Genomic DNA, 27836 nt, shown 5'->3' on the forward strand with positions numbered 1-27836 from the left:
GTTAGGCAAGCAATCTACCACTGAGCTATATCTTCAGCACTGATATTCCAATATTTAGTAAGAACTGTTTAAGATCAATTATTGATCATATGATTCAGATTGTGTCTAGCATTGCCCTCTGTAATAATAACTAAAGATACTTCTCTGTTAAGAATTTGGCAAAACAACAACAAAGATCTCTGATTTTAATTTTTTAAATCTTTTTTGTTCTAAATGGGGATTATAACCTCAGAGGAAACACCAGGGTGAATCATTTCTCCTATAATTATTTCTACCTACTCCACTGAAGGTTCCATATTGAGATGTGGCGACCAACACGAAATGACCCTGCACACAGTTTGGGAAATGGAGGTTTCCCCCATTAGAGTTAAAAATAAAAAGTCAGGAAACCCATATCTCCTTAGTTGTGTGACAGGTCACAAATGGACTCCTGCTCCTGGCTCTGCCTAGGGTAACTCTGGCTACAAAGCTTCACGAACAACCTTTTCTTGTCTCCTACCTTCATGGGGTAGCCTGGGACATGGCTCGTGTGGTGTCTGTTTCCTATAGCCTTCCTAGGACACATTATTTTTGATGGATGATAATGAAAGTAGCCTTGTACACAGTAAGGTACACTTCTTGTCAGTTGTGCTCAGCTCCCTTCTTCCCAACTTAAGGCAATGTGGAAGAGCTCTCTGTGTGTCAGCGTGGACAGGGCTAGGCCTGGGACTCTGGCCAGCTACAACAGAGGTCAGCCAGGAGCCAGCTCAGAGAAAAACAGACACTAACCTGTCTCATGTCTCTAGAGGTTTGCGCCATCTCTGAGGGTTATGTGGAGAAAAGGAAGCTAATGTGGAAACCAGTAATATAATTTGTCATATAATCTCATGTGTCTGCCAAGGTCTGTTTCTGGGGCAAGACAAATATTATAGGATATTTTCTCTCAAATCCTCTGAATGTCATAAATGATAATACATATCCACATTTGCATATGTATATATGCAAATACACACATAATGCATGTTTGCAAAGCTGACATGTCACATGGAACTCACAGCATGATATGTTGCCAGTAGAAACACAAAGGACCATATTAATCTGTACCACAGAAAATTCCAGTAGTTAATGCAATCTCTTTGTTTTAGATTTAGATTCTGCTCGTTGAGCGGCCTGTTAAAATAAGACTTGGCAATATGTTAATTATGTCACCTTTTGCAGTGGAACCCACCCTCCCCAGAACCCCCTCTCGAGGCTGAGTTTATTTCAGGACAGTGCAGTTGCTAATTACCGCCCCCCCACCCCACCCCCACCCCCCGTCTGCAGACTTATTGCCTTTTCCTTCTTGCTCCAAGAGCATCTTTTGGTAGAAATGAGTCTCTTCAGAGTATGAGAGAAGAAGCAAGTGAGGGAAGTGAGCAGAAACCAAAAAATAACGAACAAGTTAGGGAGGCAGCTCCCTTGTCACGTGTGCTTGCCTTTCTGTACATAGCCACGCTCTCCAGGAAAATGGCTCAGGCTTTTGAATGCTTCTTTTCTCAAATGGTAGCTGGAAGTTAGTGTGTCTTCTAACCCATAGTAAAATGAATTTGAGTCTAACACAGCCATGGTTTTAGCTATGATGGGTCCTTGAGGGCCAGGCCTGTAAATGTGTTTTCCTCTCTCTGGTCTTGAGGAGCCACACAATGGTGCCACATAAGGGACCCAACCTACTATTAACTCTACCGTGTGATTAGATGATGGAAATGGAAATGCATATAATTTTCCTCCCCCACCTCTTCCTCCTTTTTCTTCTCCCTCTCCCCCTTCCATCTGCACCCTGTCTTCCTTCTTCCCTCTGCCTTTGCCTTCTCTGTATAAAGTTGTCCCTCAGTGTCTATGAGGACAATTCCCAAGACCCCTTGAAGACATAAAATATGAAGGACGGTGTGGTTATCTATTTCCTATGTAGTTTTGGTTAGGTGAGAGAAGCATGGGAGAATAGGGAAATAGAAGGATCCAGAGGGTCCTAGAAACCTACAAGAAGAACATTATAACAGGCAGATCTGGGCCCAGGGGTCCTGCTCAAACTATGGCATCAGCCAAGGATAATATATGCAGTAAACTTCGAACCCCTACCCAGATCTAGCCAATGGACAGGACATTCTCCACTGCTGAGCGGAGAGTGGGGACTGACTTTTATGCAAACTCTGGTGCCCCATATTTGACCACGTCCCCTGGATGGGGAGGCCTGGTGGTACTCAGAGGAAGGATTAATAGGTCACCAAGAAGAGACTCGATACCCTATGAGCAGGTCCCCCTCAGTCACAGTCATAGGAGAGGGGAGTAAGGGGAAAATGGGAGGAAGGGAGGAATGGGAGGATACAAGGGATGGGCTAACCATTGAGATGTAATATGAATAAATTAATAAACGCACGCCTTTAATCCCAGCACTCGGGAGGCAGAGGCAGGCGGATTGTTGTGAGTTCAAGGCCAGCCTGGTCTACAAAGTGAGTCCAGGACAGCCAAGGCTACACAGAGAAACCCTGTCTCGAAAAACAAAAACAAAACAAAAAAAAAATGTGAAGGATGCTCAAGCCCCTTAGAGAAAATGGCACAGCGTTTGCCTGTAATGCATGCACAGTCTCCCAGTACTTTAATTTCTAAATTACTTCTAATGGCTAATACTATGTAAGTGCTATGTAAATAAGCAAATAAATAAAGACTTATACAATACTGTTTGAGGAAAAATGACAAGCAGAAATGTCTGTATGTGTCTAGTATAGTTGCAATTTTTCTTTGAATATTTATAGTTAATCCTCCATTGATAGAATTGATACAGATCAGTTTGTGTGTGTATATATGTATATACACACATATATACATACATATGCTTATAAATGTATATGTGAGGCTATATACACGTGCATATAATGGATCATTATTTCTTTTTTCCCTTAAATTACAGTTAAAAATTTAATCTCCTTTAGCACTGATAAAAATATCACATTTACAATCAGATTATCATAAATTACCATAAGCTTATTTTTATTGAAAATCATAAACATATTCTGGTCACAGATTCCCCTCCTTCGTCTCCTCCCGGGTCCTCCCCACATTCCCACCCATCTGAGTCTATAACCCTCTCCCCCCCCCAACCCCCCTTCTCTCTGGAAAACAAGCAGGCAAATAAAGCACAGTAAAAAATTAACTTAAAAAGGTAAGAGAAATATAGGAGAATGGGGAAATAGAAGGATCCAGAGGGTCCTAGAAACCTATAAGAACATCGTGATGGGTGGATCAGGGCCCAGGGGTCTGCTCAAACTATTGCACTAACCAAGGACAATACGTGTAGTAAACATTGAACCCCTACTCAGATCTAGCTAGTGGACAGGGCATTCTCCACAGTTATGTGCAGAGCAGGGACTGACTCTGTCATGAACTCTGGTGCCCCATATCTGACCACTTCCCCTTGGTGAGGAGGCCTGGTGGCACTCAAAGAAAGAATAAGCAGGCTACCAAGATGAGACTTGATAGCCTATGACCTTGATAGCCTATGATAGTGGGGGAGGAGGTCCCCCTCAGTCATAGACGTAGGGGAGGGGAATAAGGTGAAAGCAGGAGGGAGGGAGGAATGGGAGGATACAAGTGATGGGATAACAATTGAGATGTAATCTGAATAAATTAATAATTTAAAAAATGAAAAACACCACAATGGAAAAGTATAAGACATATACACACACACACCTTAAAAATACAAAATTGGGAAAGCCGGGCGTGGTGGCACACGCCTTTAATTCCAGCACTTGGGAGGCAGAGGCAGGCAGATCGCTGTGAGTTCGAGGCCAGCCTGGTCTACAAAGTGAGTCCAGGATGGCCAAGGCTATACAGAGAAACCCTGTCTCAAAAAAACCATTAAAAAAAAAAATACAAAATTGGAAATCATAATATACAATCAAAAGACCAGTGAAATTAAAACAAAACAAAACAAATCCAAGCAACCAAAACCAACCAAACAAACAAAAAACTCTGAAAGCACCATTTTGTTCATTTTGTGTAGGACATGAGGCTTCCTTTAAGTGTGGTTTGTACATCCAATGAGAAAGCTGTTTTGTTTTTTTTTTTTCCTTTGCAAGTGGTTGCCAGTTTCTGGGTTAGGGGTGGGAGGCCTTGTGCATTTGCCTCTCTCAGCACCAGCTCCCATCTCACTCAGACCTATGCAGGCCCCGTGCACGCTGTCCTAGTTTCTGTGAGATTCTGTGTGTGCCAGTCCTGTTGTATCTGGAAGACCCTGTTCCGTTGGTGTCCTCCTTCCCTCGCTGGCTCTTACACTCTTTCTGCCTCCTTTCCACACAGCTTCCTGAGCCCTGGGTGTGTGGGGCGGGGTGGTTTGATGAAGACATCCATTTTCGGCCGGAGTGTTCCAGGGTCTCTCTCTCTCCCTCTCTGCAGAATGTCGGGCTGTGGTCTCTGAATTAGTTCCCGTCCGCCGCAGGAGGGACAATGCTCTGACGGTGGCTGAGTCTAGCAGAACGGAGAACGCTATTTCACATTAGTTCGCACTAACTTGAGAATCATCTTACCCATGACAGGAACCAGGGAGCGGTAAGGACAGAGCCCAGTTCTGCCCAGAAGGACATCATCCGATGGTTCAAAGAAGAGCAGCTGCCGTTCCGTGCAGGTTACCAGAAACACGCAAACGTCATTGCTCCCTGGTTCCACGGTGAGTTACCGAGAAGATCTCTGATGTCAGATCAAACAGTGCTCGCTCCAAGAAAGGCAAAAAATACCGTTTGTTTGTTTATTTATTTATTTTTATTTGTGCTGTGCTAACAGAGTATTTCACATTATTTCCATGAAGCGTTTTCTTAAAAAGCTTTTCAGAGAGCTGCCGTCTTGTGCCTACTTGGAAAGCGGTCAGCCTTCATGGCCACTGCTCATGATGTGCAGATACAGTGCTCCAGGCTGGGTGGGGGGAAAGCAAAGCTTCCTAGGGACTCAGCTGGAAGAGTGTGACGTCACGTCAGCACATGCTACTGCCTCCCTGTGCTAGGAAGTCAGTGGGGGCTGTTTGATGTATGGGGTCAGGGCTAGCAGGCACAAGGCCAGCTATGAGGCAGCTCTTTCTAAACCAGCTGAGTGCGCCTGAAAAAAAGTGGTCTCTTTCTATAGCTGCTCAACGTCCTTGAGCCCCAGTTTCCTCATCTCTCAAATGAGAACCTGGAGCTTTTCGATCCAGAAGAACCTTTGACTTTGATCCTTTCTTTCTGATGCTTTAGTAAGTTTGCAAAGTTTTGGGTCCTTGGTCAGTATTAGGTGATCGGTTCAGCATTTGGCTTAAGAGAGGCAGTTATTTGACCTAGTAATACTCATTTCAAGAAAAGTGAGGTTTTTTTTTTTTTTTTAAAGACCTGTGGTTAGGCAACTGGGGTATAGCTCTGACAGAGTTATTTGCCCTCAATGTACAACGTGATCGGTTCTAACCCCAACACAGAAAAGAGGAGCAGAGAGGAAGAAGTTGCCTGCGGCTGAATGGGACTTGCCACAATCTCTCCCACTTAGCACGTACTTCAGACCGGCTTGGTTTGAGCTATGTTTAAGGCAGTCCACTTCTCAGTGGTGTCATTGTACACAAAAATAGACCACAGAAAATAAATTTCCAAACACACAGCATGAGCAACCACTTCTAAAGCCCCCAGTTAGCCGTGAGAGCTTTTTTTTCCTGACAGCCGCTTTTGTAGCCTGCGTCTCGGCAGAACTGCCAGGTGTCCTTGAACCTGTGCTTTTGAGGGTCAGGCTTTGGTTTTGATTGTTCCAGGAGGAGTCGCAAATGTCCCACCACTCTGGGGTGTTGCGATGCTCTCGGAGTAGGACAGAGAGAGCTCTGCTGATTCTTCATGCCTTTAGCACGGCCACATCCACTGTCTGCTGCCCTCTGTTTCCTTTTAAGATAAGCACAGGAAATCAGCCTTTGTAGTGTCTGTGTCCTTGGACAGTTGCTGTATGCTGCAGTCCCTGATAACGAGAGCAGTCATATTTTTGTTTCTTTCTTTCCTTTCTTTTTTATTTTTTATTTTTATTTTTAACTGCAGGGCTTGAAAACTGTAAGCCTTAGCTGATGTCATTATGAATTCTTAATATGCGACCTGGCAGTTCTGTCTGAAAGAGTCGTGGACAGCCAGAGGACATGGTGGGACTAAAATTCCAGTGGGAGCTTTGCTTAGAATATACAAATCTGGAGTATTACATATAATACTTTATAAATATGGCATTGCTGTGGGTTTGTTCTTACACAACTCTTTATCATGGTTATAAGCAAAATAAATAATGTGATAAATAAATAATATGATAATAAATACACAGTCAGGTGGCCAATTCAAATGCTTAGCTGCCATTTTAGGAAGACACAGTTTTCACATTTCCGTGTTGGGGACAGGTGGATCAGGCGCTGTCTCCCTGAAATACAAGTGCTTGTGTGTTTACTAGCTAGAACTACAGAAAATGGCTTCACAGCACTCCGGAGTGCTTTTCATTACATCCACACATCATAAATTCTTCACAGACTATATCCAGATACAGTCTGGAGAGGAGAGGCACATGTATGTTTAAGTGTGCATGTTGAACATTCCTGACCCAAACCGCCCCAATCAGGAAGACTCCAGATCTTGAGCTAACACATTGTTCAAATAGTTCAGGTTTTAGAGCATTTGATTTCCTGTATTTCTTGCTTCTAAACGCTCAACTTGCAGGTCTACTGAAATATGCTGTCATTTGAAAAATCTCCAAAATCTGAAACACCTGTGGACAAGCATTTTGCATGAGGCACACCCAATCTGTACTGAGTATCGCTGAATGTGCCCAAAGCAATTACCCCAGTGTGTGCTCCTACCTCTGTCCCTGAATTTCCAATTTGCTCTGTACTTCCCAGTGTTCGGCGCTGCCTCATCTTATTTCCTTCTATCTATGGGCTCACGGTGCATTTGTGATGATCGAGTCTGTATTGATGTGCAGTGAGCCTGAGCCCCTCATGTATTTGTTGGGTAGGTGTTTGCTGTAAACAATTTTTTTTTCAGATGTTCTGCTCATTTTTCCAGGATATTTACTGAATTTTTGTTTTGACTTGTAGAATTTTCTACATTTTAAATAGTAATCATTTACCAATTATATGGACTATGATTTATCTTTTAACACACTGGAACATTCTATGGCACAATATTTTGTCTGTGCTGCTTACTTTTTTTTCTTTTATGATATTTTTGGCTTATATTATGTAAAACCAACCTGCAATTCATTTTTCCCCTAGATATAATCTATACAGACACCTTTCTGCTTATTATTGCATAAAATTTTACTTTACATAAAATTCACCATCTTAATCATTTTTGTTGTTTTTTTTAAAAACCATTTTTAGTAAGCATAGGAAATAATGCCTTTCCTTATGTCATTTCATACACTTGTGTATTTGACTTTACTGATACTCATCCCCTTGTCACTTTCCTTTTCTCCTAATTTCTTTCTTCCTGACCAACTTAACTGTGTTATCTATTTGTATGTGCATGCCTGTGCTTGTGTGTGCTGGCCTGCATGCCTGTGCATGCGTGGGAAAAGGATAGGCTTCTCTCTTTCTCACTTTCCACTCTAGTTTCTGAGTCAGGATTCTTCCTGCCCCTCAAGCAAGTTTTGATGGCTTGCTGGCCGGCAGACATTTGCCTGTCTCCACTCCTCCAACACTGAGCCTATAGCACATTCACACCCAGCTTTGAGTTGGGTGCTAAGAATCTGAACACAGGTCTTTTGGTTGTTATCAGGCATTTAAGCTGCTGAGCCACTTTCTCAGCCTTTCTTTTCCTTTTCAAAAAATTTATTTATAGAACATCCTGCCTGCATGTGTGCCTGCATGCCAGAAGAGGACATCAGATCTCATTATAGATGGTTGTGAGCCACCATGTGGTTGCTGGGAATTGAACGCAGAACCTTTGGAAGAACAGACAGTGTTCTTACCCTCTGAGCCATCTCTCCAGCCCCTCAGCCTTTTTACTACGGTTACATGTGCTGGCGTTTGTTTTCTACAGTCATAGACGGCCTGTGTGCCAAGGATCAGTGTGAGGTATAAATGTGAGGTCTTTTCATGTCTGTCCTGGCCCTGGCCTATGTCTGGGCGCATGTGGCGACTTTCTAATCTTATACCATACACACAGTTGTTTTTGAATGTCATAGCCTTTAGTTTCTACCTCACAACAGTGGAAATGAAGAGATACAAGAGGGAAGGGATTTTTGAAACTTAATCTCCAAAATACCAAGATGTGAGTTATACTTTCTAGCCTGTGAGTGGGGAGGTGGTGCAGATGTGCAGGGGGCTCTGTGCACAGCAAGTGAGCTCACGTGTGTGAAGAGTTCAGAACACATTCTCCCTCCCCGGGGAGAACAGGGCTTCTGTTTGGACTTCTCAGAAGGAGAACCAGGGGGCCTTTGCTCTGGCTGTGCTTCCTGCCTTCCATGCACCACAGTCTCACTGTTCTGAGAAGCAGTTACACAAGGAATGCGTGGTTCTTCCGCAGAATAGATTTTTTATATATTTTATTAATTTATTCATATTACATCTCAATTGTTAGGCCATCCTTTGTTTCCTCCCATTCCTCCCTCCCTCTCGCTTTCCCCCTACTCCCCTCCCCTATGTCTGTGACTGACCTCTTCCCCTTGTATATGCTCATAGGGTACCAAGTCTCTTCTTGGTAATCTGCTATCCTTCCTCTGAGTGCCGCCAGGCCTCCCCATCCAGGGGACATAGTCAAATATGGGGCACCAGAGTTCGCATGAAAGTCAGTCCCCACTCTCCACTCAACTGTGGAGAATGTCCTGTCTTCACGTACCAGAAAAGTGGGACAGAGGGGAGGTCATCCTATTGGGACTTTAGGTGAGAGAAGCATGGGAGAATGGGGAAATAGAAGGATCCAGAGGGTTCTAGAAACCTACAAGAAGAGCATTATGATGCGTGGATCTGGGCCCAGGGGTCCTGCTCAAACTATGGCACCAGCCAAGGACAATATAGGCAGTAAACTTTGAACCCCTACCCAGATCTAGACGATGGACGGAATAGATCTTAAATACTGCAAAAAGCTGCCTTGTTTGGAAGTACTTGTTTAGGGCCTCTCCTTAAAAAGTCAGGTCACCTCAGAAGGCAATCGTGGCATTGAAGGTCGGTCATGGGATAGAAGCCACTGCGAAGGACCAGAGTATTTGGCTGTTTGGGAAGTTGGCAGGTCAAGGCTGAGCTTGTGGGAGCAGGGAAGGAGATGGGGGAGCTTGGGGGTGGTGGGGGAGTGGGGGGCGGGTGGAGGGGGTAAACAGTCACCAGGTGGGCTGGTCCTGCTGCTAAGAGGCTTCTGTCACCTAGACGCAGGAGCTTCTGTATACTGCCATTAAGTCTGTCTTGTTGGTTTCCTTAACAAAAGGGATTATTTCGTCTTGTCTGTGTCATCTTTATCACCTCACATCCTGTTGTCCTGCACTGTAATTCTCAGCTCAGGTACGTCTTGTCCCTTGAATACAATCTCTGTTTTTAATCCATTTTACTAGCTGCAAGCTAGTACCACATTCCCACAATCTTCCGGCCGGACTGTTTAGTCTCTGGTGTTTAGGAAGTATATGATAAGCTTCAGAGAGTCCTGACTAGCATATCTGACTAGTAAATTCACCCAGTGCAATCTGACTCCAGGTTCTGAGTCTCTGGGGTGCACGGATACATAATCTGTTATAGCTGCTCACGTGCTCTGAGGCCCTCATGGAGAGAGGGTCAAAGGATAAACACAACTCAAGCTTGAAATTCTACCCGCAAGTTCATTTCTTCATCCTACCAACATTTTTTCAGCCCTCCTAAATAGACAAAACGGTGGCAGTGTGGGGTTCATAGAAACTGCCAGAGACTGGGAGAGCAGAAAGACAGAAATGAAGGCAGGGACAGGTTTCCACTTTAGGGTTCCCTAGCAGTCTCTGTTGCTAGATCATTTCACTCACACTCCTGCTTTGCATATCTGGTTCATCATCAGTTTTTGGAATGTCATTAACAGTTGCCAAATAGGATAGGACTAGATTCAATGATGTAGTTCCAACCTTATTTATTCCGTGTTGATGTCTTTTGCTGACTTGGCACAAAACCAAAACGAAACAAAAGAAAATGGAACAAAATAAAAATCCCATGCCTTCTAGATGCTGTGGTGCCTATAGTTTAAATTTGTTATTTTGTCTTTTTTCTTCTTCTTCTTCTTCTTCCTCTTCAGAGCTGAGGACCAAACCCAGGGCCTTGCACTTGCTAGGCAAGCGCTCTTCCACTGAGCTACATCCCCAACCCTGCCTATAGTTTAAATTTGAAACCACTTCAAAATCAAATCCCTATACTTTCAGTGGGATTTGACATGATTAGAACATGCTACAGACATCTACAACTTCCAAACTCCCCTCTTGTATAGACTGCCAAAATCAGAAAGCCACTATGAAACCCAATGAAATCTCCATTCAGTGCTTTAAAAAGGAGGAAGTGGCTTAGCGTGAGGGTTGATGTTTCACACTAAGGATGTTGTTTAACAACTTTTCACAAGCCGACCCTGACTTTGAGGAATTGAAATGAAAATGGCAGAATTATCAATCTGAAGATCCACAGTTTTTTTTATAAAAGGAACCACCACTCTTCTGAGGACACTCAATGATGGCATTGCAAAGTCCAGATTGCCCAATAGACTGGAAAAAACGATTTTTGGGGGGTCAGGCTCCAACAGGTCTCCAGTTTTAAGAGAGTTAAATCGATGTTGATGTTACGGGGGGAGGAGGACACAAAAATGAATTTAGTTTTTCCCCATCACAAGGCATTTTGTGCTATGGTGGCCACATTATGTCAACACCAGCATGTCTCTTGGGAGCCAACAGGAGTCTTTCAAAATTATCAGGGAAAGATGTTTTCCATCATCAATCCAGCTTGGGAAACATTTTGTTAACGACACATATTCCTTCCCCCAAAACAATGAAGTGTTCTGTGTGCTAACATCGTAGCTTAAAAAAAAAAAGTAAAACAAATATCTGCTTTTATAAAACTTAATAAAAAATAGTATTTGAACTGTACAGTTACCAGAAGTACACAGTTATCAAAAATGCACACATGTCCCTTGGCATCTCCAGCACCTTCGACTTTCTGTGCCTGCTCTGTCTTGGCGTCTCCATATTCCGCGGGATTATTCGCATCCTTGCCGGCATCAGCTTTCCCCTTCTTCCCCTTGGGTACCTTCTCTCCCTTCTTAGGCTTGGGCTCTGGCTCTGGAGGAGCAGGATTAGCAGACAACCCTGCAGATCTTCTCTGTGGCTCCTCCTTCACCGTGGCTTTATCTCCTTCAGCATCCGGAAATTTGTAGGAACTCTGCTCACACCACACTAACTTTGGAGCTTGGCTTTGTTCTGCAGAGCTCCCATCTTTCATGAGCCTTGCAGTAGCCATGGCTCCTCAAAGGTATCCACTGCCCTTGAGCCCTGAGGGCTTCGGTGAATGACTGTCTGCATTAACCTGTGTTTTCAGATGTAAGAGTTGTGCAAACAGAAGTGAGTTACCTGGCTGTGAAAATAGAAAGAAATCACGATCTTGCACATCCCAGGGTCTGCTCTGCAAGGCTCTCACCTTTGAGCCCGCCCTCATTCCTGCGACCGCCCTCACTCCTGCGATGGGGGGAGGAGATTGCGTCATGACCTGGGATTTACTACAAAATCATTTTATTGTGTTCAGGTGTTATAAAAAACCAAGGCTTTATGTCCACAGGGTGCAGGGGTGGCTGAGGTAGGACAGCAGAATTGGAAAGAAAAAGGGTCCAAAGGCTTTCACTTCAGGCCTAGGAGGGCTAGCAATTCATTATGAGTTCAAAGCAGAAGTTTTATCTTTTTCTTATTTCAATTGTATGTTATGTGTTCAAAGCAAGAGCTTTTTATGTCAAAGTTTTTCAAAAACAACAACAAAAACAGGTGCATCTCTTGTCTTTTAAAAATAATCATTTGTTCTTTGTTTCTATATTCATATGGTCTTTCTTATTATTGTGTATGACTGGGCTTTATCTTGGATTAAACCTGGAATGAACGTATTTCCTTGATTATTAGTTTGTTTCAATCTTGTGTTCCTTCTTGGTGTAATTCACAAGGAAGCTCACTGAACTCCTAACAGTTTTTTTTTGCTATATTGCAGGAGGGTTTAAAGTTATTTGAATCGATTTAGAAATCATCAGAAATTATAAAAATCATCCATAGGAAATCTGCCCAACAGAGAGAGTAGCACCTCAGGAGGAGCAATATTACACCATAGGCAGTGAGGGTCCATTCGTGCTCAACTGCATTACCCCAGGCTTATGGGACAAGCATAGGAAGGCAGCAGAGCAACAGTAAACAGTCTTGAGGCAAGAGCGCCAGCCATGCCAAAGGACCAGGCTGCCCCCAGGGAGCTCACTTGCTTGCTTTTCCCAATCCAGCATGTAATGGCTCCCAGCAAGGTGTCTTAGGAGATTAGATAATGCTAAGTCCATGTGTAATATGTGATAGTTGTGTCAGTGCACTGATTTATGCTTACTGTATCACTTGACTTTAAAAAGGAAAAAAAAAATCTTAGCCCAGGATTTGTTGTAATTTCCCAGAAGAACGTTTTTAAGGAAGCCATATATATCTGGATACCACTCGGAGGGCATCGGCTATACACTTCTGCCAATTCTGTTGAAGGAACCCAGAACTAAAGACTTAGTCCGTCAATAAGTTTGAGTGTAATTAGAAATTGCTTTCCATAATGCTGCTTTTCCTCCAGACATGGGGAGTCCTTGGTTCTGACAGGGAGATGTGCAGTGGCCTGCTTTCTTAGGTACGCCAATATGGTGCCTTCAAACTTTTGCCATGGGTAGTCCTGGCAGAGATTGCTTGTTTGTGACCTTTGTACAACCCATGGCTACCTTCTAGACAATTTATCCATGGAACTAGAGATGTGTAGAAAGGCAAGAGCCAGCGAAAGCAATCTGCCTGTGTCTGCCAGGCCATTATTTGAGCCTTTGACACAGAGGATGCAGCTGCTGAACTGAGAAGCTCACCAGTAGGCACGGGACTGCTGCTGAGAGTATGTCACCAGAAAAAGTACAGAGAGATGACCGACAGGTTGAATGTCCATTCTCTCTGTTGCTGTGACCAAAAACCCTTAAAGGAGGCAATATTTGTTCATCATCCTAGAGGGTTCAGGTCCCTCGATGTTTGGCCCTGTGTACATAGACAGAATACAGGGCATGTGGCAGAAGACATAATCTCATGGTAGACAGGAAAGAGAGGAAGAGAATAAACAGATGAGCCAGTGCGAGATATAGCTCCTCAGAATATCCAGTTACTTCCCCCAGCTAGGTCCTGCCTCCCAACGGCTTTACAGTCTCCAAAAGTAGCACTAGCAGCCAGGAAACAAGCTTTCAAGACATGAACGAGTGTGTGTGTGTGTGTGTGTGTGTGTGTGTGTGTGTGTGTGTGTGTGTTTATTTCATAATTGAAACCATGGTGAATACATGGTAGACATGAATCAACAGCCTTACTGGGAGGACCAGGAATAGAGCTGAGGCCTCTGGGAGATATAGTCCTTGATTTCTCTCCTTGTGAACACCATAACCTAGGAGACTAGAGAGATCTATCAGCACTTCCCCAGCCCTGGTACTTGACACAAGTTCTCATGTAGCACTTTGTGGTATAGGACCTGGGCCTGTATCTTCCTTAACGATGATGTGCATGAGCAGGTAGGAAAAGTGCTGGCGGGCTGATTCTGGCATGGGGAGAATGGAGCTTTTCAAACTCCTCTTCTCATTAAAGATCTATTTACAGAAATCTTTTTTTATTTTACATTGTGCTCTGGGTGGCTGGGGCTTACTTCTTAATGAACTAAAAAATCCACTAGCAGTTAGAAGGGCTGTGAAAAACCCATTTCCATCTCAGGAGGAAGGCTTCTCTTTGCTTTCTTCACAGCCAGAGCTTGAGTGTGAGCAGCAGACTGAGGGCAGAGCAGGCAAAGCCAAGAGCTCCTGTCTGCTGCCAGCCTAAAGGAACAGGAAAAGAACACAGCTCCTCCCTTTCAAATCAGGGCCCACGGGATGGTCCAGCAAGCCGCGCCGCTGCTTGTTTTCTGCGCGCTTACAATGCTGTCTATTTATTTCAAGAATGACAATAGAAATAGGAGGAGACCTTGGAACATGGAAATGAGAGTGGGAATTCAGAAGATATCTTAATTGTACCTCTGTACATAAAGCCCTGGTGTGTGTGTGTGTGTGTGTGTGTGTGTGTGTGTGTGTGTGTGTGTGTGTTTGTGTGTGTGTGTAACTTATCCCTTTGAATGAATAGACAGATAGCAACAGATGTAGGTAGATATAATTAGCTCCAGCCTTTCAAAGGGCAATGGATACAGTCACTGAAGATTAGTTTCAGGAGAATTCAGAGGACCCAGTACTGGTACCTGGTACTCAGTAGAGCTGAGCATCTTCCGGTTCTGTCAGTAACTTGCATGGCCTCCTAGTCCAGGCTGACTCAACTTCAGCACCATTGATGGGTAATTTTTTTTTTTTTACAGTGCCAGACTGCTTCCTGCATGTTTTGTAGCAGCCCTGGCCTCTACCCTGTGAATAGAAGTATCACTCATACCCACAACCACAGCATCAGTTACTTCTTATATCACTGTCACACCATACATGACAGTAATATCGTAAGAGAAAAGATGTATTTGGTTTTATGGCAAAGAAACATTGGCGGTGGGAGCAAGAGACGAGGCTCTTCACACCATGATGGACCAGGAAACACTTGCCATGAAGTGTGTGTTGGGGAGACCAGTCACATGATGTTGAAACAGGAAGTGGAGAAAAGAGAATGCTGGGCCTCAGCTAGCTTTCCTCATGCCCCTTCTAGTCTATCCAACTCACTAGCCAATGAGATAGTGTTCCCCACATTAGGGCGGGTCTTTATCCTTCAGTTCATCCACTCACAACTCACAACAGGGGTGCTTTAATCTCCCGTGTGATCCTGTTTGAGAACTACTGTTATAGACCAAGTCAGATCACTTCCCAGACCACTGAGTTCTCACTGGTAGACATTGGTGGCCTGTCCAGAGCATCCAAGTTCACGCTGGATGTGAAAAATCCCAGCAGCAGCACCCTCGGGCAAATTACCAGACCTTCGTAAGTGGTAGAAAAACCTGTGTGGATCCAAATGGGTTTCCAACTGAAACTGTGCTCTCAAATACAGTTATTTTCCTCTCTGTTATAGTTTCTTTCTCTGTTGCTATGATAAAACACTGACCCAAAGCAACATGGCGAAGAAAGGCTTTATTCCATCTTATAACTCCCAAATCACAGCACCTCACTGAGGGAAGGCAGGGGAGGAGCTCATGGCAGGAATCTGGAGGCAGAAAATGAAGCAGGACCAAAAGAGGAATGTTGCTTACTGACTTGCTCGGTTGGGTTTGCTCAGTTATACAACTCAGGACCACCTACCAAGGGTGGCACCACCCCACAGAGGGCTGTGTCCTCCCTTACCAATCATTACTCAAGAGCATGTCCCCATAGACCAGCGTGATGGAGGAAATTCTTCAGCTGAGGGTCTTTCTTTCAATATGATCCTATTTTGTGTCAAGTTGACAACCTATCCATTTGTTTTGTGTTTGTCCAGCTACCAAACACCAGGAATTTTGTTTGCTTATTTACATGTTTGTTTATGATTTCCAAGGACCTCAAAATGCACATGGAATTGTATTCTGATTTTCACCAAACTCTACTCATTACAGGGAGGGGCAACAGAAGGGTGGTTTGTAGGGACTTGGTTGACATGGTTTTTCCTCCCTTTCCCACAGGAATTCTCACACTGAACAAAGCAAATGAACTTCTGAGCACAGGCGTGCCAGGCAGTTTTCTGATACGAGTCAGTGAAAAGATGAAGGGCTATGCCTTGTCCTACCTGTCTGAGGAAGGCTGCAAACATTTCCTCATAGACGCATCTGCGAACTCTTACAGCTTCCTGGGTGTGGACCAGCTGCAGCACGCCACCCTGGCGGATCTGGTGGAATATCACAAGGTGAAGCCACTCATTTCCTTAATTTGCAGTAATTAGTGTTGTATTGATATATAACAAAGAAATGCATAGCCAGGGATGTAGCTCAAGAGCAAGCAATCAGGGGGAAGGTGGCGCCACATAGTTCCTCCTGGTAATGAGAAATCTTAGTTGTATTTCCTTCAGCATAGCTTCCTGGCATGCTCAGAGATAGCCCATTGGAGCTGAGGATACTAGAGATGCACATTACTGATCACTTCTGAGGATGGACCTATGCTAGAACTCAGGCTCTAGTAGGAAAGGGAAACAGGCAGGAGGCAAATCTCTTTGAAGACCGCCATCAGCCAATACAGGTGTGCATAAACCCAGGGTAGAGGAGTGTTATCTCTTTAGGGTGTCTACCACACAGCTGTCACATGACCCTGTGCTTTGATTGACAGGAGGAGCCCATAACCTCCCTGGGGAAGGAACTCCTGCTATACCCCTGTGGTCAACAAGGCAAGCCACCTGACTACCTGGAGCTCTTTGAGTGACAGCTCTCATCCAGATCTGCCTCCGGCCTCCAGCTGGGCTCTCCTCTGGATAGACATCTCTGAGGCGGACATTTGTGTGTGATGCCAAAATCACTCTGTGACGGAGCCAACAGTGAACAATGTCTATGAGGTCTTAATTGAAACGTCCCTTCTGCCTAAATGCTGGAGCTCGGTTCAAGGGGCTATGAATGACCTCTCTCTTGTCCTCATTCTGAAAGGAAAAGGGCAAAGGTACCCATGCCAGCAACATCCTACTATGAAGGATAGGACCTTGAAGGATGCAACCATAGTGATGTATATAAGAACAAGGCTAAACTGAGACTTTTTTTTTTTTTTTTTAGCAATTAAGGTGTTACTTTAAAAAAAAAAAAGAGTGAACTATTGTGTGATCCACACACTCCGTTTTTGTTATTCACTCAAAGGTCTCAGTCTTCTGCGTGTATGAACTTCTATCTTGGCTTTAGAATGCTGGGGGAAAAAATGTCCTCACTGAGGGCTGAGATTTATCCCCAAAAGACCACCGCTTCCGTGTGTGGTAGAGCCAGGATAAGAGGGGACAGAAAAGCAAGACCCAGGTATAAACCTGAAGAAGTTTTAACACTTGGGATGGGAGACTTCATCTACCAAAACCCTACACAGTGGCAGGAAGGAACCGGGGAATCCTAGAGTTTGGTTCCCCATTCCGCTCTGCCTTGCTCACCTCTATCTGTGAGTAAATACAAAAGATGCTGTGTGTAAGCATGTAAGGACTCCCATCTTCATGAGAACAGAGTGACTGAGAAGTTTGATGCCACCTACCTAGGGGCAAACTGTGTCCTACACCCAAAATACACGAAGTCCTCACCTCCCTGTACATGAGTGTGAACTGATATGGACATCGGGTCTTTGAAGACAAGATAAAGAAGGAAGACCCTGAGTCCAATGACTGGTATGCATGACAGGGAGAAAGATCTAGAAATAGACAAACAGAAGGCGAAGGCTAAGGGACCACAGAAACAGAGAGTAAAGTGATACAGCTGGGAGCGGGGCGTGCCAGGCATTGTGAAGGACAACAGGACCCAGGGCCAGATTCTCCTTGGAACTCTTAAAAGAAAGCATGGCCTTGTTCATACTTGTTTGCACCGTCATTTCAGCCTTCTGGTCTCCAGAAAGGGGAGGTAGTAACCATGGAAGTCAGGAAATACATGGTAACTTCATACAAAGGTCTCAGAAAACTAGTCACCACTCACCCTGCGTGGGTTTCATGCCTTTGTTTCTGGCTACACAGTTCACACCCTCACGATCAAATAAAAGGAGGATACGGGAGTAACATCCCAAGTGATGCTGTCTAGCCCTGGGACATAGATTGCACATAGATAAGCATCATCCTTAAGCCAAAATCCGCAGCCAATCTTGAGCCAGCATCGTTGAGTTGGGGCTACTCTCTGGAAGGTGACCAAGGGGGTCTGTGAGTCATTCAGTGTCATGTTTCCTGAGCAGAAGGAATTTGGCCGGTAGCTAAGCAGATCGGCGCTAGCTTTTTAAAACAAAAAGACTTGCCTTATAACCAAAGTAGGATGGCGCTACAGTTTGTTCTTTGTACACTTCGCTCATTCCAAAGCACAGTGCACCAAAGTAGCAGCTGCTATGCAGGCGAGGGAGAAACCTTTGAGATTCGCATTACGGTCAACTGTTCCTTCAAGTGTTCCATGTGGCTCATACTGTTAAATGTGTATCCGAATCTGCCATTTAGTTTTGCTTCCCTGACTCAGCAGTCATGACGTTGTCAGAATGTCTGCTCTGTTCCCATCTCTCCACACTGTTTTCTCGGTTATCACGAGTGGGCACATTTCCTATCTATATTAGTTACTTTTCTCATTGCAGAGCCAACAATACCTGAAAAAAAGTGACTGAAGGAAGGAAGGGTTATTTTGGCTCCCAGTGTGAGAGTTCAGGGCGTCATGATGAGGCGGCCATGATGGCAGGAGCCTGTGGCAGCTGGTCACATAAGAACCCACACTTGGAAAGTAGAGAGAGGCGAATGATGGTGCTCACCCAGCTCTCTCCTTTTTACTCAGTCTGTGACCCCAGCCCATGAGATAGTACTGCCCACATCCAGCGTAGGCCTTCCCTCATTGGCTAAACCTTTCTGGAGATACTCTCAGGAGCATGCACAGAGGTATTTTCCTCTAGTGGTACCAAATCCAGTCAAATTGACAAGGTTAAGCACTATGGTGCCCACTCCTCAGCTTTATTGCACAGGAATTGTCCTTTAACTGAGTGACGCTTATTTTCCTCCAGCTCTGAAATCGTAAGGATCTGTGTTCTGTTGCTCACGGGAATAAGTAGAGAGTCTCTGATAATTTGGAAGACATTTGAGGTTCCAGCATCATCCTCTGCCTGAAATTATTATATTTTAGGCAATAAATATGGCTACGTCCAAATATATGTGATAAGCGACTGAAAGAAGATTAAGAAACAACTCGACCCAGTTAACCCAATGTATTATGAAGATGAGCAGAATTGAGTTCTGTACTGTTTTATCTTATGGGTTGTTAGCAAAATGCAAAGGAATAAACAAACTGATGTTTGGTGGTACAATGGCCAGGGGGATTATTTGAAACTCTGAGGGCAGGACAATGGTTTACAGAAACGCAAATTTCATCTAAATGGGCCGAGGAAGGCTGACTGCTCACCCTCATTGTTCTGGCGATATCTGGTACTTGGTGTGGCCTGAGGCGGAGACCAATTCTCGCCCTGGTCTCCTCTTTTTGTTGTGCCAACAAGTCCAGATTCCTGCCCCTCCTGCTCAAAGTTTCTCGGTCTGCGGTGTGGCCTTTAGGCTGTTGTATAGGTTTCTAATCCCAGGGCCTTGGGCCCATGGACACTTGTGTCTTGAGCTAGAGCCAAATGCCAGCCCCTGCCCACGTCAATTCCTCTTTCCAAACTCCCTGATACAGCCATCTTAGACGTTCTGCCCTTTGTACTGTCGTAGCAAGCCAGCTCAGAAAGTGTTAGCTTAAACCTTACCTAGGCTAAGGAAGAACACAGGAACACTCAAGACCAAAAAGGACCAAAGAGATGGCGCATGAACAGCCCCCCCCCCAAATATCTCAGGACATCTATAACCAAAATTTCCTATTAGAGGTAAAACTTTGCCATTAGTCATTCTATTTTATTTGTTAATTAATTAATTAATTTATTTATTTATTTATTTATTGAGGCAGGGTTTCTTTGTGTAGCCTTGGCTGTCCTGGATTCTCTACCTCAAATTCAGAAATACACCGGCCTCTGCCTCCCTGAGTGCTGGGACTACAAGCATGCACCACTGCGCCCCGCCCATTAGTCACTCTTTAGTCATTGATCTAGTCTGCTTTCTATGGCTGTGGTAAACACCATGACCAAAAGCACCTTGGAGGAGAAAAAGGGTTACTTGGCTCGCACATCCCAGCCATAGTCAGGTACTGAGAGACGTCAAGACAGGAACTGAAGCAGAGGCTAGGGAGCAGTGCTGCTTACTGCCTTTTTCTGAGGCTCACATTCTTATGCCTCCCAGGATCACCTGCCCAGGCGGGGTGGGAACCACTTCAAGTTGGGCCCTCCCACACCAGTCACCAATCAAGAAAATACCCTGTAGACTTACCCACAAGCCGATCAAGCGGCAGCATCTTCTTAGCTGAGGTACTGTCTTTCCATAACGCGCCTAGCTTTTGTCAAGTTGACAAAACAGCAGCAGCAGCAGCAACCTAACCAGTCTTAGCATAAACGACTTTTAGGTGAAAGAGAAAACCTTGGCATAAATGTTTGCCATGTCTAACTTCTATAAAGGCATGTGGAAGAATGCTGAGTGAATGTATCAACCCTCAATAAAGCACTGTTTAGCCAATCAGCTGGGCAGAAGGACAGGAAGTGGAAGGCGGGACTTCCTGGAGAGGAGGGAAAAGTTGGAGGGTTAGAGAGGGAAAAGAGTTTTGGACGGTTGGAGGAAGACTGTAGGAGCTTGACGCGGACGGGCCCAGAGGACATAGTGGCAAGTGCTTGGAATATATGTGCTATAAGGTTTAGAGTAGTTTGTTTAGTTTTCGAGTAGATTAGAATCAGTTCAGACTCTGCCCAGCGAAGTGCTGGCAGCTTTAAAGAATGTTTCAGGCTCCCTGTGTCAGTTATTTGCTTTGTAGGCCAAACGGATACAAAATACTGTAACAAAGGTACCCTTTTAAGTGCGTTAGAGTCTAGACATATTTGCGGCCCCCACACATATGTAGTTTGGGGATGTCACTATTTTGAGTTCAGAATACACATAAAAAATGTTTATAGAATGATGGGTAAATATCCTTGGAGCGTCTTTGCTTCAGTTTTTGATGAGAAAATGGTGAATGGTTTTATTTCAGAGTGTATTATGTTTATCTTACCTATAATCACAGCTTTTCTACAGTTATATCTCTAATATTTTTGTTTAAGTTGTGGCTTCCTGCTCTTTAGGAATAGCTAATCATACCCAGGTTTCTCTTCCTTGCCTGCTATTTTCAGTCTTCTCACTGTGTTTGTCCCTCCTTTCTGCTGTGTATTAGGAGAGAGCTGCTCATCTATGACATTGTGGAAGGAGAAACTGGATTTCCTGCCATGTTAGTTCTGTGCTCTGCTGTGACCACCCCATAGTGGCTCTGCCATGTTAGTTCTGTGCCCTGCTGTGACCACCCCACAGTGGCTCTGCTGTGTTAGTTCTGTGCCCTGCTGTGACCACACCACAGTGGCTCTGCCATCTTAGTTCTGTGCTGTGCTGTGACCACCCCACAGTGGCTCTGCCATGTTAGTTCTGTGCCCTGCTGTGACCACACCACAGTGGCTCTGCCATGTTAGTTCTGTGCCCTGCTGTGACCACCCCACAGTGGCTCTGCCATGTTAGTTCTGTGCTCTGCTGTGACCACCCCACAGTGGCTCTGCCGTGTTAGTTCTGTGCTCTGCTGTGACCACCCCACAGTGGCTCTGCCATGTTAGTTCTGTGCCCTGCTGTGACCACACCACAGTGGCTCTGCCATGTTAGTTCTGTGCCCTGCTGTGACCACCCCACAGTGGCTCTGCCATGTTAGTTCTGTGCTCTGCTGTGACCACCCCACAGTGGCTCTGCCGTGTTAGTTCTGTGCCCTGCTGTGACCACACCACAGTGGCTCTGCTGTGTTAGTTCTGTGCCCTGCTGTGACCACACCACAGTGGCTCTGCCGTGTTAGTTCTGTGCCCTGCTGTGACCACACCACAGTGGCTCTGCTGTGTTAGTTCTGTGCCCTGCTGTGACCACACCACAGTGGCTCTGCCATGTTAGTTCTGTGCCCTGCTGTGACCACACCACAGTGGCTCTGCTGTGTTAGTTCTGTGCCCTGCTGTGACCACACCACAGTGGCTCTGCCGTGTTAGTTCTGTGCCCTGCTGTGACCACCCCACAGTGGCTCTGCTGTGTTAGTTCTGTGCCCTGCTGTGATCACCCCACAGTGGCTCTGCCATGTTAGTTCTGTGCTCTGCTGTGACCCTCCACTTCAGGTTTGTCTGCAGGATGGCCGATATCTTGTCTCTCCAGGCAGATACTTCTCTCTGTTGCTGGAGGGATGCTAACGGGATGAAATTTCTTCCCCTTTAACATGTGATAAAAATATATTATTGGGTAATGAAGTAGCTTGCCATAACTGAAAGAAAGCCCTGCCGGCTTCGGGATGTGTCCTGCCTGTATCAGTAGTTAGCCATATGGATTGATAGAAACAAACGTTTTGCTAAACTTGCATGAGCTCTTAACTTCTAAAATGAGTTACTGAAGTCACCTGGGCTCTAAGGATTAGAAAAGAGTTACGCTAAGTGCCCAGCACAGTGAACGCTTTTACAAGTGTAACCCTGTGAGTTTTCCTTTATTAACTCAGCTTATATAACCAATGGGCCATGCCTCCTCATGGCCCCTTTCCTGGGGTTTGGGGAAATATTTTAAGGGGACAAGGGAAGCTTTGGAAGTGCTGAGGCTATAATACTGATCTATACAGAATACTAGGCAGTTGACCTAAAGGGAAATGGATCAGTTAGCTTGGATTTGACGTGGCTTGGGAAGGAAGGATATTTTTCTGGCAATTTTGACAACTCCGGGTTAGCAGTAGCCACAGTTTATCCCTAAATTGGCAGGTGTCCCTAAATTGGTGTAGTGACCTAGATACGGCTAACCACAACCCCTCCCCCAGGTCAGCACTTCCTTTTTGAGGAGACATATGAGTTTGGAACATCCTCGCCTGTCTCTGTTAGGTCAGGTGGTACCAGGACTGCATCCTCTGCTAATGGCGCAGTTTAGGCCCGGTTGCACAAGTCCATCTAAGCGAGCTGTGAGGTTTTCTCCGTTGAAAAGTTGCTCCACTTAATAAGCGTCACAGCAAGTCAAAACCTCAGCAACACCCCCAACCCCAGCATGTACCACAACAGCCAAAAAAATGTCAATGCCTTCTCCTTGGGGGGGGGTCTTTCTTGGTGGTGTTATACACATTTCTCACCCATGCCACACTTGACACTTGCTGTCACTAACAACAACACCCCACCCCCCGACACACACACACTGTGGGTGTTGTCTTTCTATGGCTCAGTTTAAGACTAGTTACAGGGGCTTTTTTTTTTTTTTAAAAAGAGAGACATTTGAAAAAAAATTCCTTCAGGTTTGGTTTAAATTTACTTTGGGTGATACTCTAATTTTTGCTTTGTTTTGTTTTGTCTTTATTCCAAAAATGTAAGTGCATTTTTAAAAAATGGGCTGTAAGGCCTCAGTGGACAAGGTGCTTGCTCGCTGTAGGTTTTCAGCATGGGTTGGATACTGAGACTGGTGGTAGAGTTGGAAGCTGCAAGGACTAAGAACAGACGTAAGAGAAGTGCCAGCAACACCGTGCTTCCCTCATTTTGGCCTAAAGTATGGCTGAAGAATAAGTAATAAGAGCTCGTTCTCCTAACCACCCACACCACGTCCATAGACGTATGCTTAGCTCTTAGATCCCCTCTCCTCATTCTGGGCCTTGACAAATGTTGGAAGATGATGGAGGCAGGAGCATGGCCTAGCCTCTCTCCTCAGTGATGTCCTGCCCTCCCAGGCTGTGACATTCACCACAGCCTCCTTTCCTATTAACCCCCACGGCCTCTTGTCCTCTTTCTTGGTAGACTTGCCAGCAGATAAGCCCCAGGGGATGCTGCGGTTGACTTCTGCAGAGGGCACCTTCGAAGGCTGAGGAAAGCAGCGACATTTTGAAAGGTATCTCGGTGAACAGGAAATAGCATAGTCTCTGTGTTGGGAGAAAAACCAACCAACTGGCACAGACCCCATAACTTTTTTTTTTTTTTTTTGGCAGCAGCAGCAAATCCTGAGTCTTGCCAGGAAAAACAGCTTTGAATGATAATACATAGCTAGTCAGAATGTAATCATTTGCAGGGCACTCAGGCATCTATGTGCACAGGAGCAAAGCATACCTGTCTCCTAAGAACCTGCCCAAGGTCACGATTTCATCAGCACCTCTTAGGAACAGTCTCTCTCTCTCTCTAAATAGAAGGACATCTCCTATATGACCTTATATTTGAGACAGTCTTCAAATCTCACGTCTTGAGAGCCTCATTAAGAGCCCATCCTGAGGCTTCCATCTCCAAGTCCCAGCCCAGCTAGTAATTACCGCCGCAGCTGGAGAGACGCAGGTGGCTGCGCTGTGCAGCTCTTCCTGGTTTGCTGTGTCAACAAGTTTCAGTCTTCTGTGTTTCTTATGTGGGGCACGAGAAAGGCAACAGTGAGAACAAGACATAAAGATCACTGAGGTCTGGACTTGTGGGGTTCACACTTCCTTCCCTTGGGATCTCAGCATCCGGAGCCTGCCCCAGGGTGGAGTGATGGCACGAAGCCCCGGAGTCCAGCAGTTTCTGGGCCCCGGAAGTCTGCACCTGGAAAAATGGAAGCCATACTGTTACTCGCCTTAGATATTATTCTGAACGTGGGAGTTTCTGCCCAGTTTCTGTCTCATCAGCCCTAGATTACTGAGCACAGAATTGGAATTGAAGGCGGCAGCTGTGTATTATATTCTACCTGCATCTTTACTTTCACAAACTTTTCAGAACAGCAAAACAAATGACGAAAGTCCACGGTGGTTTTATAATCGCAAACGGATGGCCCACAGTGGCCTCCTGATATGCCCAGGACGTGCGGGGCATACTGTGGGTTCAACGCTGTTCAGAGACACAGTGTATAAACAAATACTATGTGCTGGCCAGGCCCCAAGCACTGCATCTGCACTGACTCATTTAACTGGAAACAATTGTAGGCTACAGATGTGCTTGTATTCATCATGTTCAAGGAAGCAACTGGGCCACATCGGGACATAGAGTGACTCATCTTAAACCACTTAAGCTGCAAGTGAAAAGATGAGAATTTAGGTTCACCAGGCCCAGGTCTCGGGGTAGAAGAATCCATAATAGCTACCACATGGGTCCAAGCCCTGCTGTGATTAGATAAAATAATAGACTGTTTTCCTGAAACACATAGTTAAAATTCTGGGAGCTACTTACCTAGTGCAGAAAAAGGCAAGGTGTCCACACTTACAAACCCAGGAGCTCTTTGTGTATGTGTGCGTGTGTGTATGTATGTGTGTGCATGTGTGTGTTTGTACATGTGTGTGGTGTGCGTCTGCTTGCATTTGTGTGTGTGTGTCTGTGTGTGTACATGTGTGTGTGGTGTGTATCTGTGTATGGTGTGTGTGTGCACGTGTGTGAGTGTGTGGGGTGTGTGTGTGCACAAGTGTGTATGCATGTGTGTACATGTGTGTATGTGCATGTGTGTGTATGTGTGTGCATGTGTATGTGGTGTGTGTGCATGTGTGTATGTGTGTGGGGGTGTGGGTGCGCTGCATAGTAAAAGATTGGCATAGTAAAAAATCCAGCAGAAGGACGTGAGGTATCAATATTTGTTGACAAATATTCAATAAAAGGTTAGATTGGGGTAGTGGCTAGAGGTTGGGAGCCTTGAGCTGTTGCATTAATTCCTAGTTGCCATGATATAAATGCTCTGATTTTTAAGATTCATTCTGTCATCAAAGAAAGAGTTGGAAAGAGTGGCTAACGGCTCCCATACAACAGCATGAGCAGCAGTGCTTGGTTGGGACGGCAAGTATATTAGAAGGTAACTTGCTAGGCAACACACAGGGACAAGGAATAGCGTAAGTATTCGTGAAGTTAGAGGGGCCTTTGACAAGCCAGATATTTGGCAGGGTTTTTTCTTTGCGAGAAGTTATGCACTTGGGTTCTTCAATCCAGTTTCATTTCTGCTTTCCTTCGCTCAGTTTGAACTTCAGCCCCTCACTTAGGCATAGCGAGGCCTCCCTAACCTTCACTTACATAAGGTTGGGGTTAGATCTCCCTACAACTGGACAGGAAATAAGGGGAGCTAGGAAGCGTTTAGAGGACTAGGTCTGGCTCCCCTTCCTCCGAAGTCTTCATCTCCCGGCTTTTTCTCCCCTCACCTAGTTGTGAATGTCACCAAAGTGTGCATGCATGGAAGTGCTGATTCACAAAAGTACAAGTGCGTTAATGAAGTTGGAGCCCCCAGGATCCAATCGCCCCCCAAAATCCCTTCTACCGACAGCCACACCTTTAACAGATGAGCCTTCCGGGGGCATTTCAAACTGCAACTAAGCTTAGCTTAAAAGGAAAACATGCTAATTATCTTTCTTAGTTATGCTCAGTGGGTTCTTAAATTAGATTTTTCTCAAATTATCATACGAAATAATGGGCTTCATTACAGGCCCTCAACATGTGTGAATAAATTGAGTGTCTTCCTCCATTGCGCTCCACAAGGTCTCTCACTGAACCTGGAACATGCTGTTTCAGGCAGACTGGCTAGAGCCAAGCCTCCACGACACTCCCATCTTTGCTTTCCATCGATATACTGTTGACGTTAGAGGAGAACTGAGCTTGCTTTGCCCACTGAGTCTTCTTCCTAGTTCCCTCAGCAACTGTTGAGATCAATTCATAGCCCGGTGTGCTTGTACACAACCGTAAGCTAAGCGCTTGAGAGCCACAGGCAGAAAGAGCACTGTGGGTTTAGCCCATCCTCGGCTGCAAGGTGGGGCCTTGGCTCAAGACACAAACACAAAGCATCTGTAACACACAGTGTGAACAAGTTCAAAAGCTGAGTCACCTAGGGGCCGAACCACTAAGAGACACCTGGGCCTGCTTCCCTCCCTTGATGTCCCTGTTCTGATGAGATATCAATCCTTCCATCCTCCCCAAGACTCAGTGACAGCATCAGCAAAAGTCAGTCATCAGGACTAGCATTGGGAAGTGACAACCACAGGCCTGGAAGTCTCTAAGATTGCAAAGGCAGCGTGGAAAGGGAATTCAGGAGTCATTTTTTTTTTCAATTTCATCTTACTGAAAATGAGCATAAATGAGGTCTCGAGGTTGTAATTCTGCCCTTGTGGTTCACAGCCAGGGGTCATGCTCCCATTGCTTCCACATTTGACAATGATTTTTTAAAAATTTTATTTTACTAATTTATTCTTATTACATCTCAATGGTTATCCCATCCCTTGTATCCTCCCATTCCTCCCTCCCTCCCATTTTCCCCTTACTCCCCTCCCCTATGACTGTGACTGAGGGGGACCTCCTCCCCCTGCATATGCTCATAGGGTATCAAGTCTCTTCTTGGTAGCCTGCTATCCTTCTTCTGAATGCCACCAGGTCAACAATGATGAGCGGGAGATGCCCCTGGGATTCAGGGTGCAGAGGGATGTGCAACTGTAGGGATGTAGCACAAGACAGTCCCCTTCCCCACTAAGTGACCAAGGTCCAAATTTCACCTGGCAATCCCTGATCTCTGCACAAGAGAATTTCTCCCAATTAAAGACACGCATTGTTATTCCAGGAAGAAATCAAATTCACAAATTTTATTAAGCTGTGCAATGCCACCTTTCATTCATGTCTTGTGTTTTAATTAAATTTTATAAACTACCAGTACAAATCAATACAATGCTCTTTTTTTTTTTTTTAACACAGTTTGAGTGTTCTTGAAGCATTTAAACAATGACTTTACTGTGGGCAAACAGAAGGCACAGAGACAGGAGAGGTAATTAGCTCATGCATCTGGTGCTGGCTAATAAATAAATAATTTGCACATGGATGTAGAAACCACTCAATGTTAGCCATATTTGTTTTTGTAAAAAAAAAAAGTTTGAAGTTGTAAGAAAATGCAAGCTTTAGAAGCTTCTTGGCAACCAAGTAACATTGCTTATTTTAAAAATAAGTTGCTTCCAC

The 27836-nt window shown here is 45.0% G+C and overlaps 2 protein-coding genes across 3 annotated transcripts in view; one reads left to right on the forward strand and one right to left on the reverse strand.

The window, feature by feature from the left end:
- SH2D4A (SH2 domain containing 4A) overlaps positions 1-19139 on the forward strand; it is a 63996-nt gene extending 44857 nt beyond the window's left edge. For both annotated transcript variants that reach the window (XM_084758413.1, XM_084758414.1), the window contains exons 7-9: positions 4548-4678; positions 15830-16050; positions 16467-19139. In XM_084758413.1, the coding sequence (XP_084614539.1) occupies positions 4548-4678; positions 15830-16050; positions 16467-16559 (445 nt within the window). In that variant the 3' untranslated portion in view covers positions 16560-19139. The remainder of the gene's footprint in view (positions 1-4547; positions 4679-15829; positions 16051-16466) is intronic.
- An 8315-nt stretch (positions 19140-27454) lies between these two features.
- CSGALNACT1 (chondroitin sulfate N-acetylgalactosaminyltransferase 1) overlaps positions 27455-27836 on the reverse strand; it is a gene marked incomplete at its 5' end in the record, with an annotated part of 94478 nt that continues 94096 nt past the window's right edge. The window contains one exon of the mRNA XM_084758412.1: positions 27455-27836. This exon is cut by the window's right edge and continues 1507 nt beyond it.

Source organism: Acomys minous, assembly GCF_964271855.1.
Source record: "Acomys minous genome assembly, chromosome: 15".
Taxonomy (NCBI): domain Eukaryota; kingdom Metazoa; phylum Chordata; class Mammalia; order Rodentia; family Muridae; genus Acomys; species Acomys minous.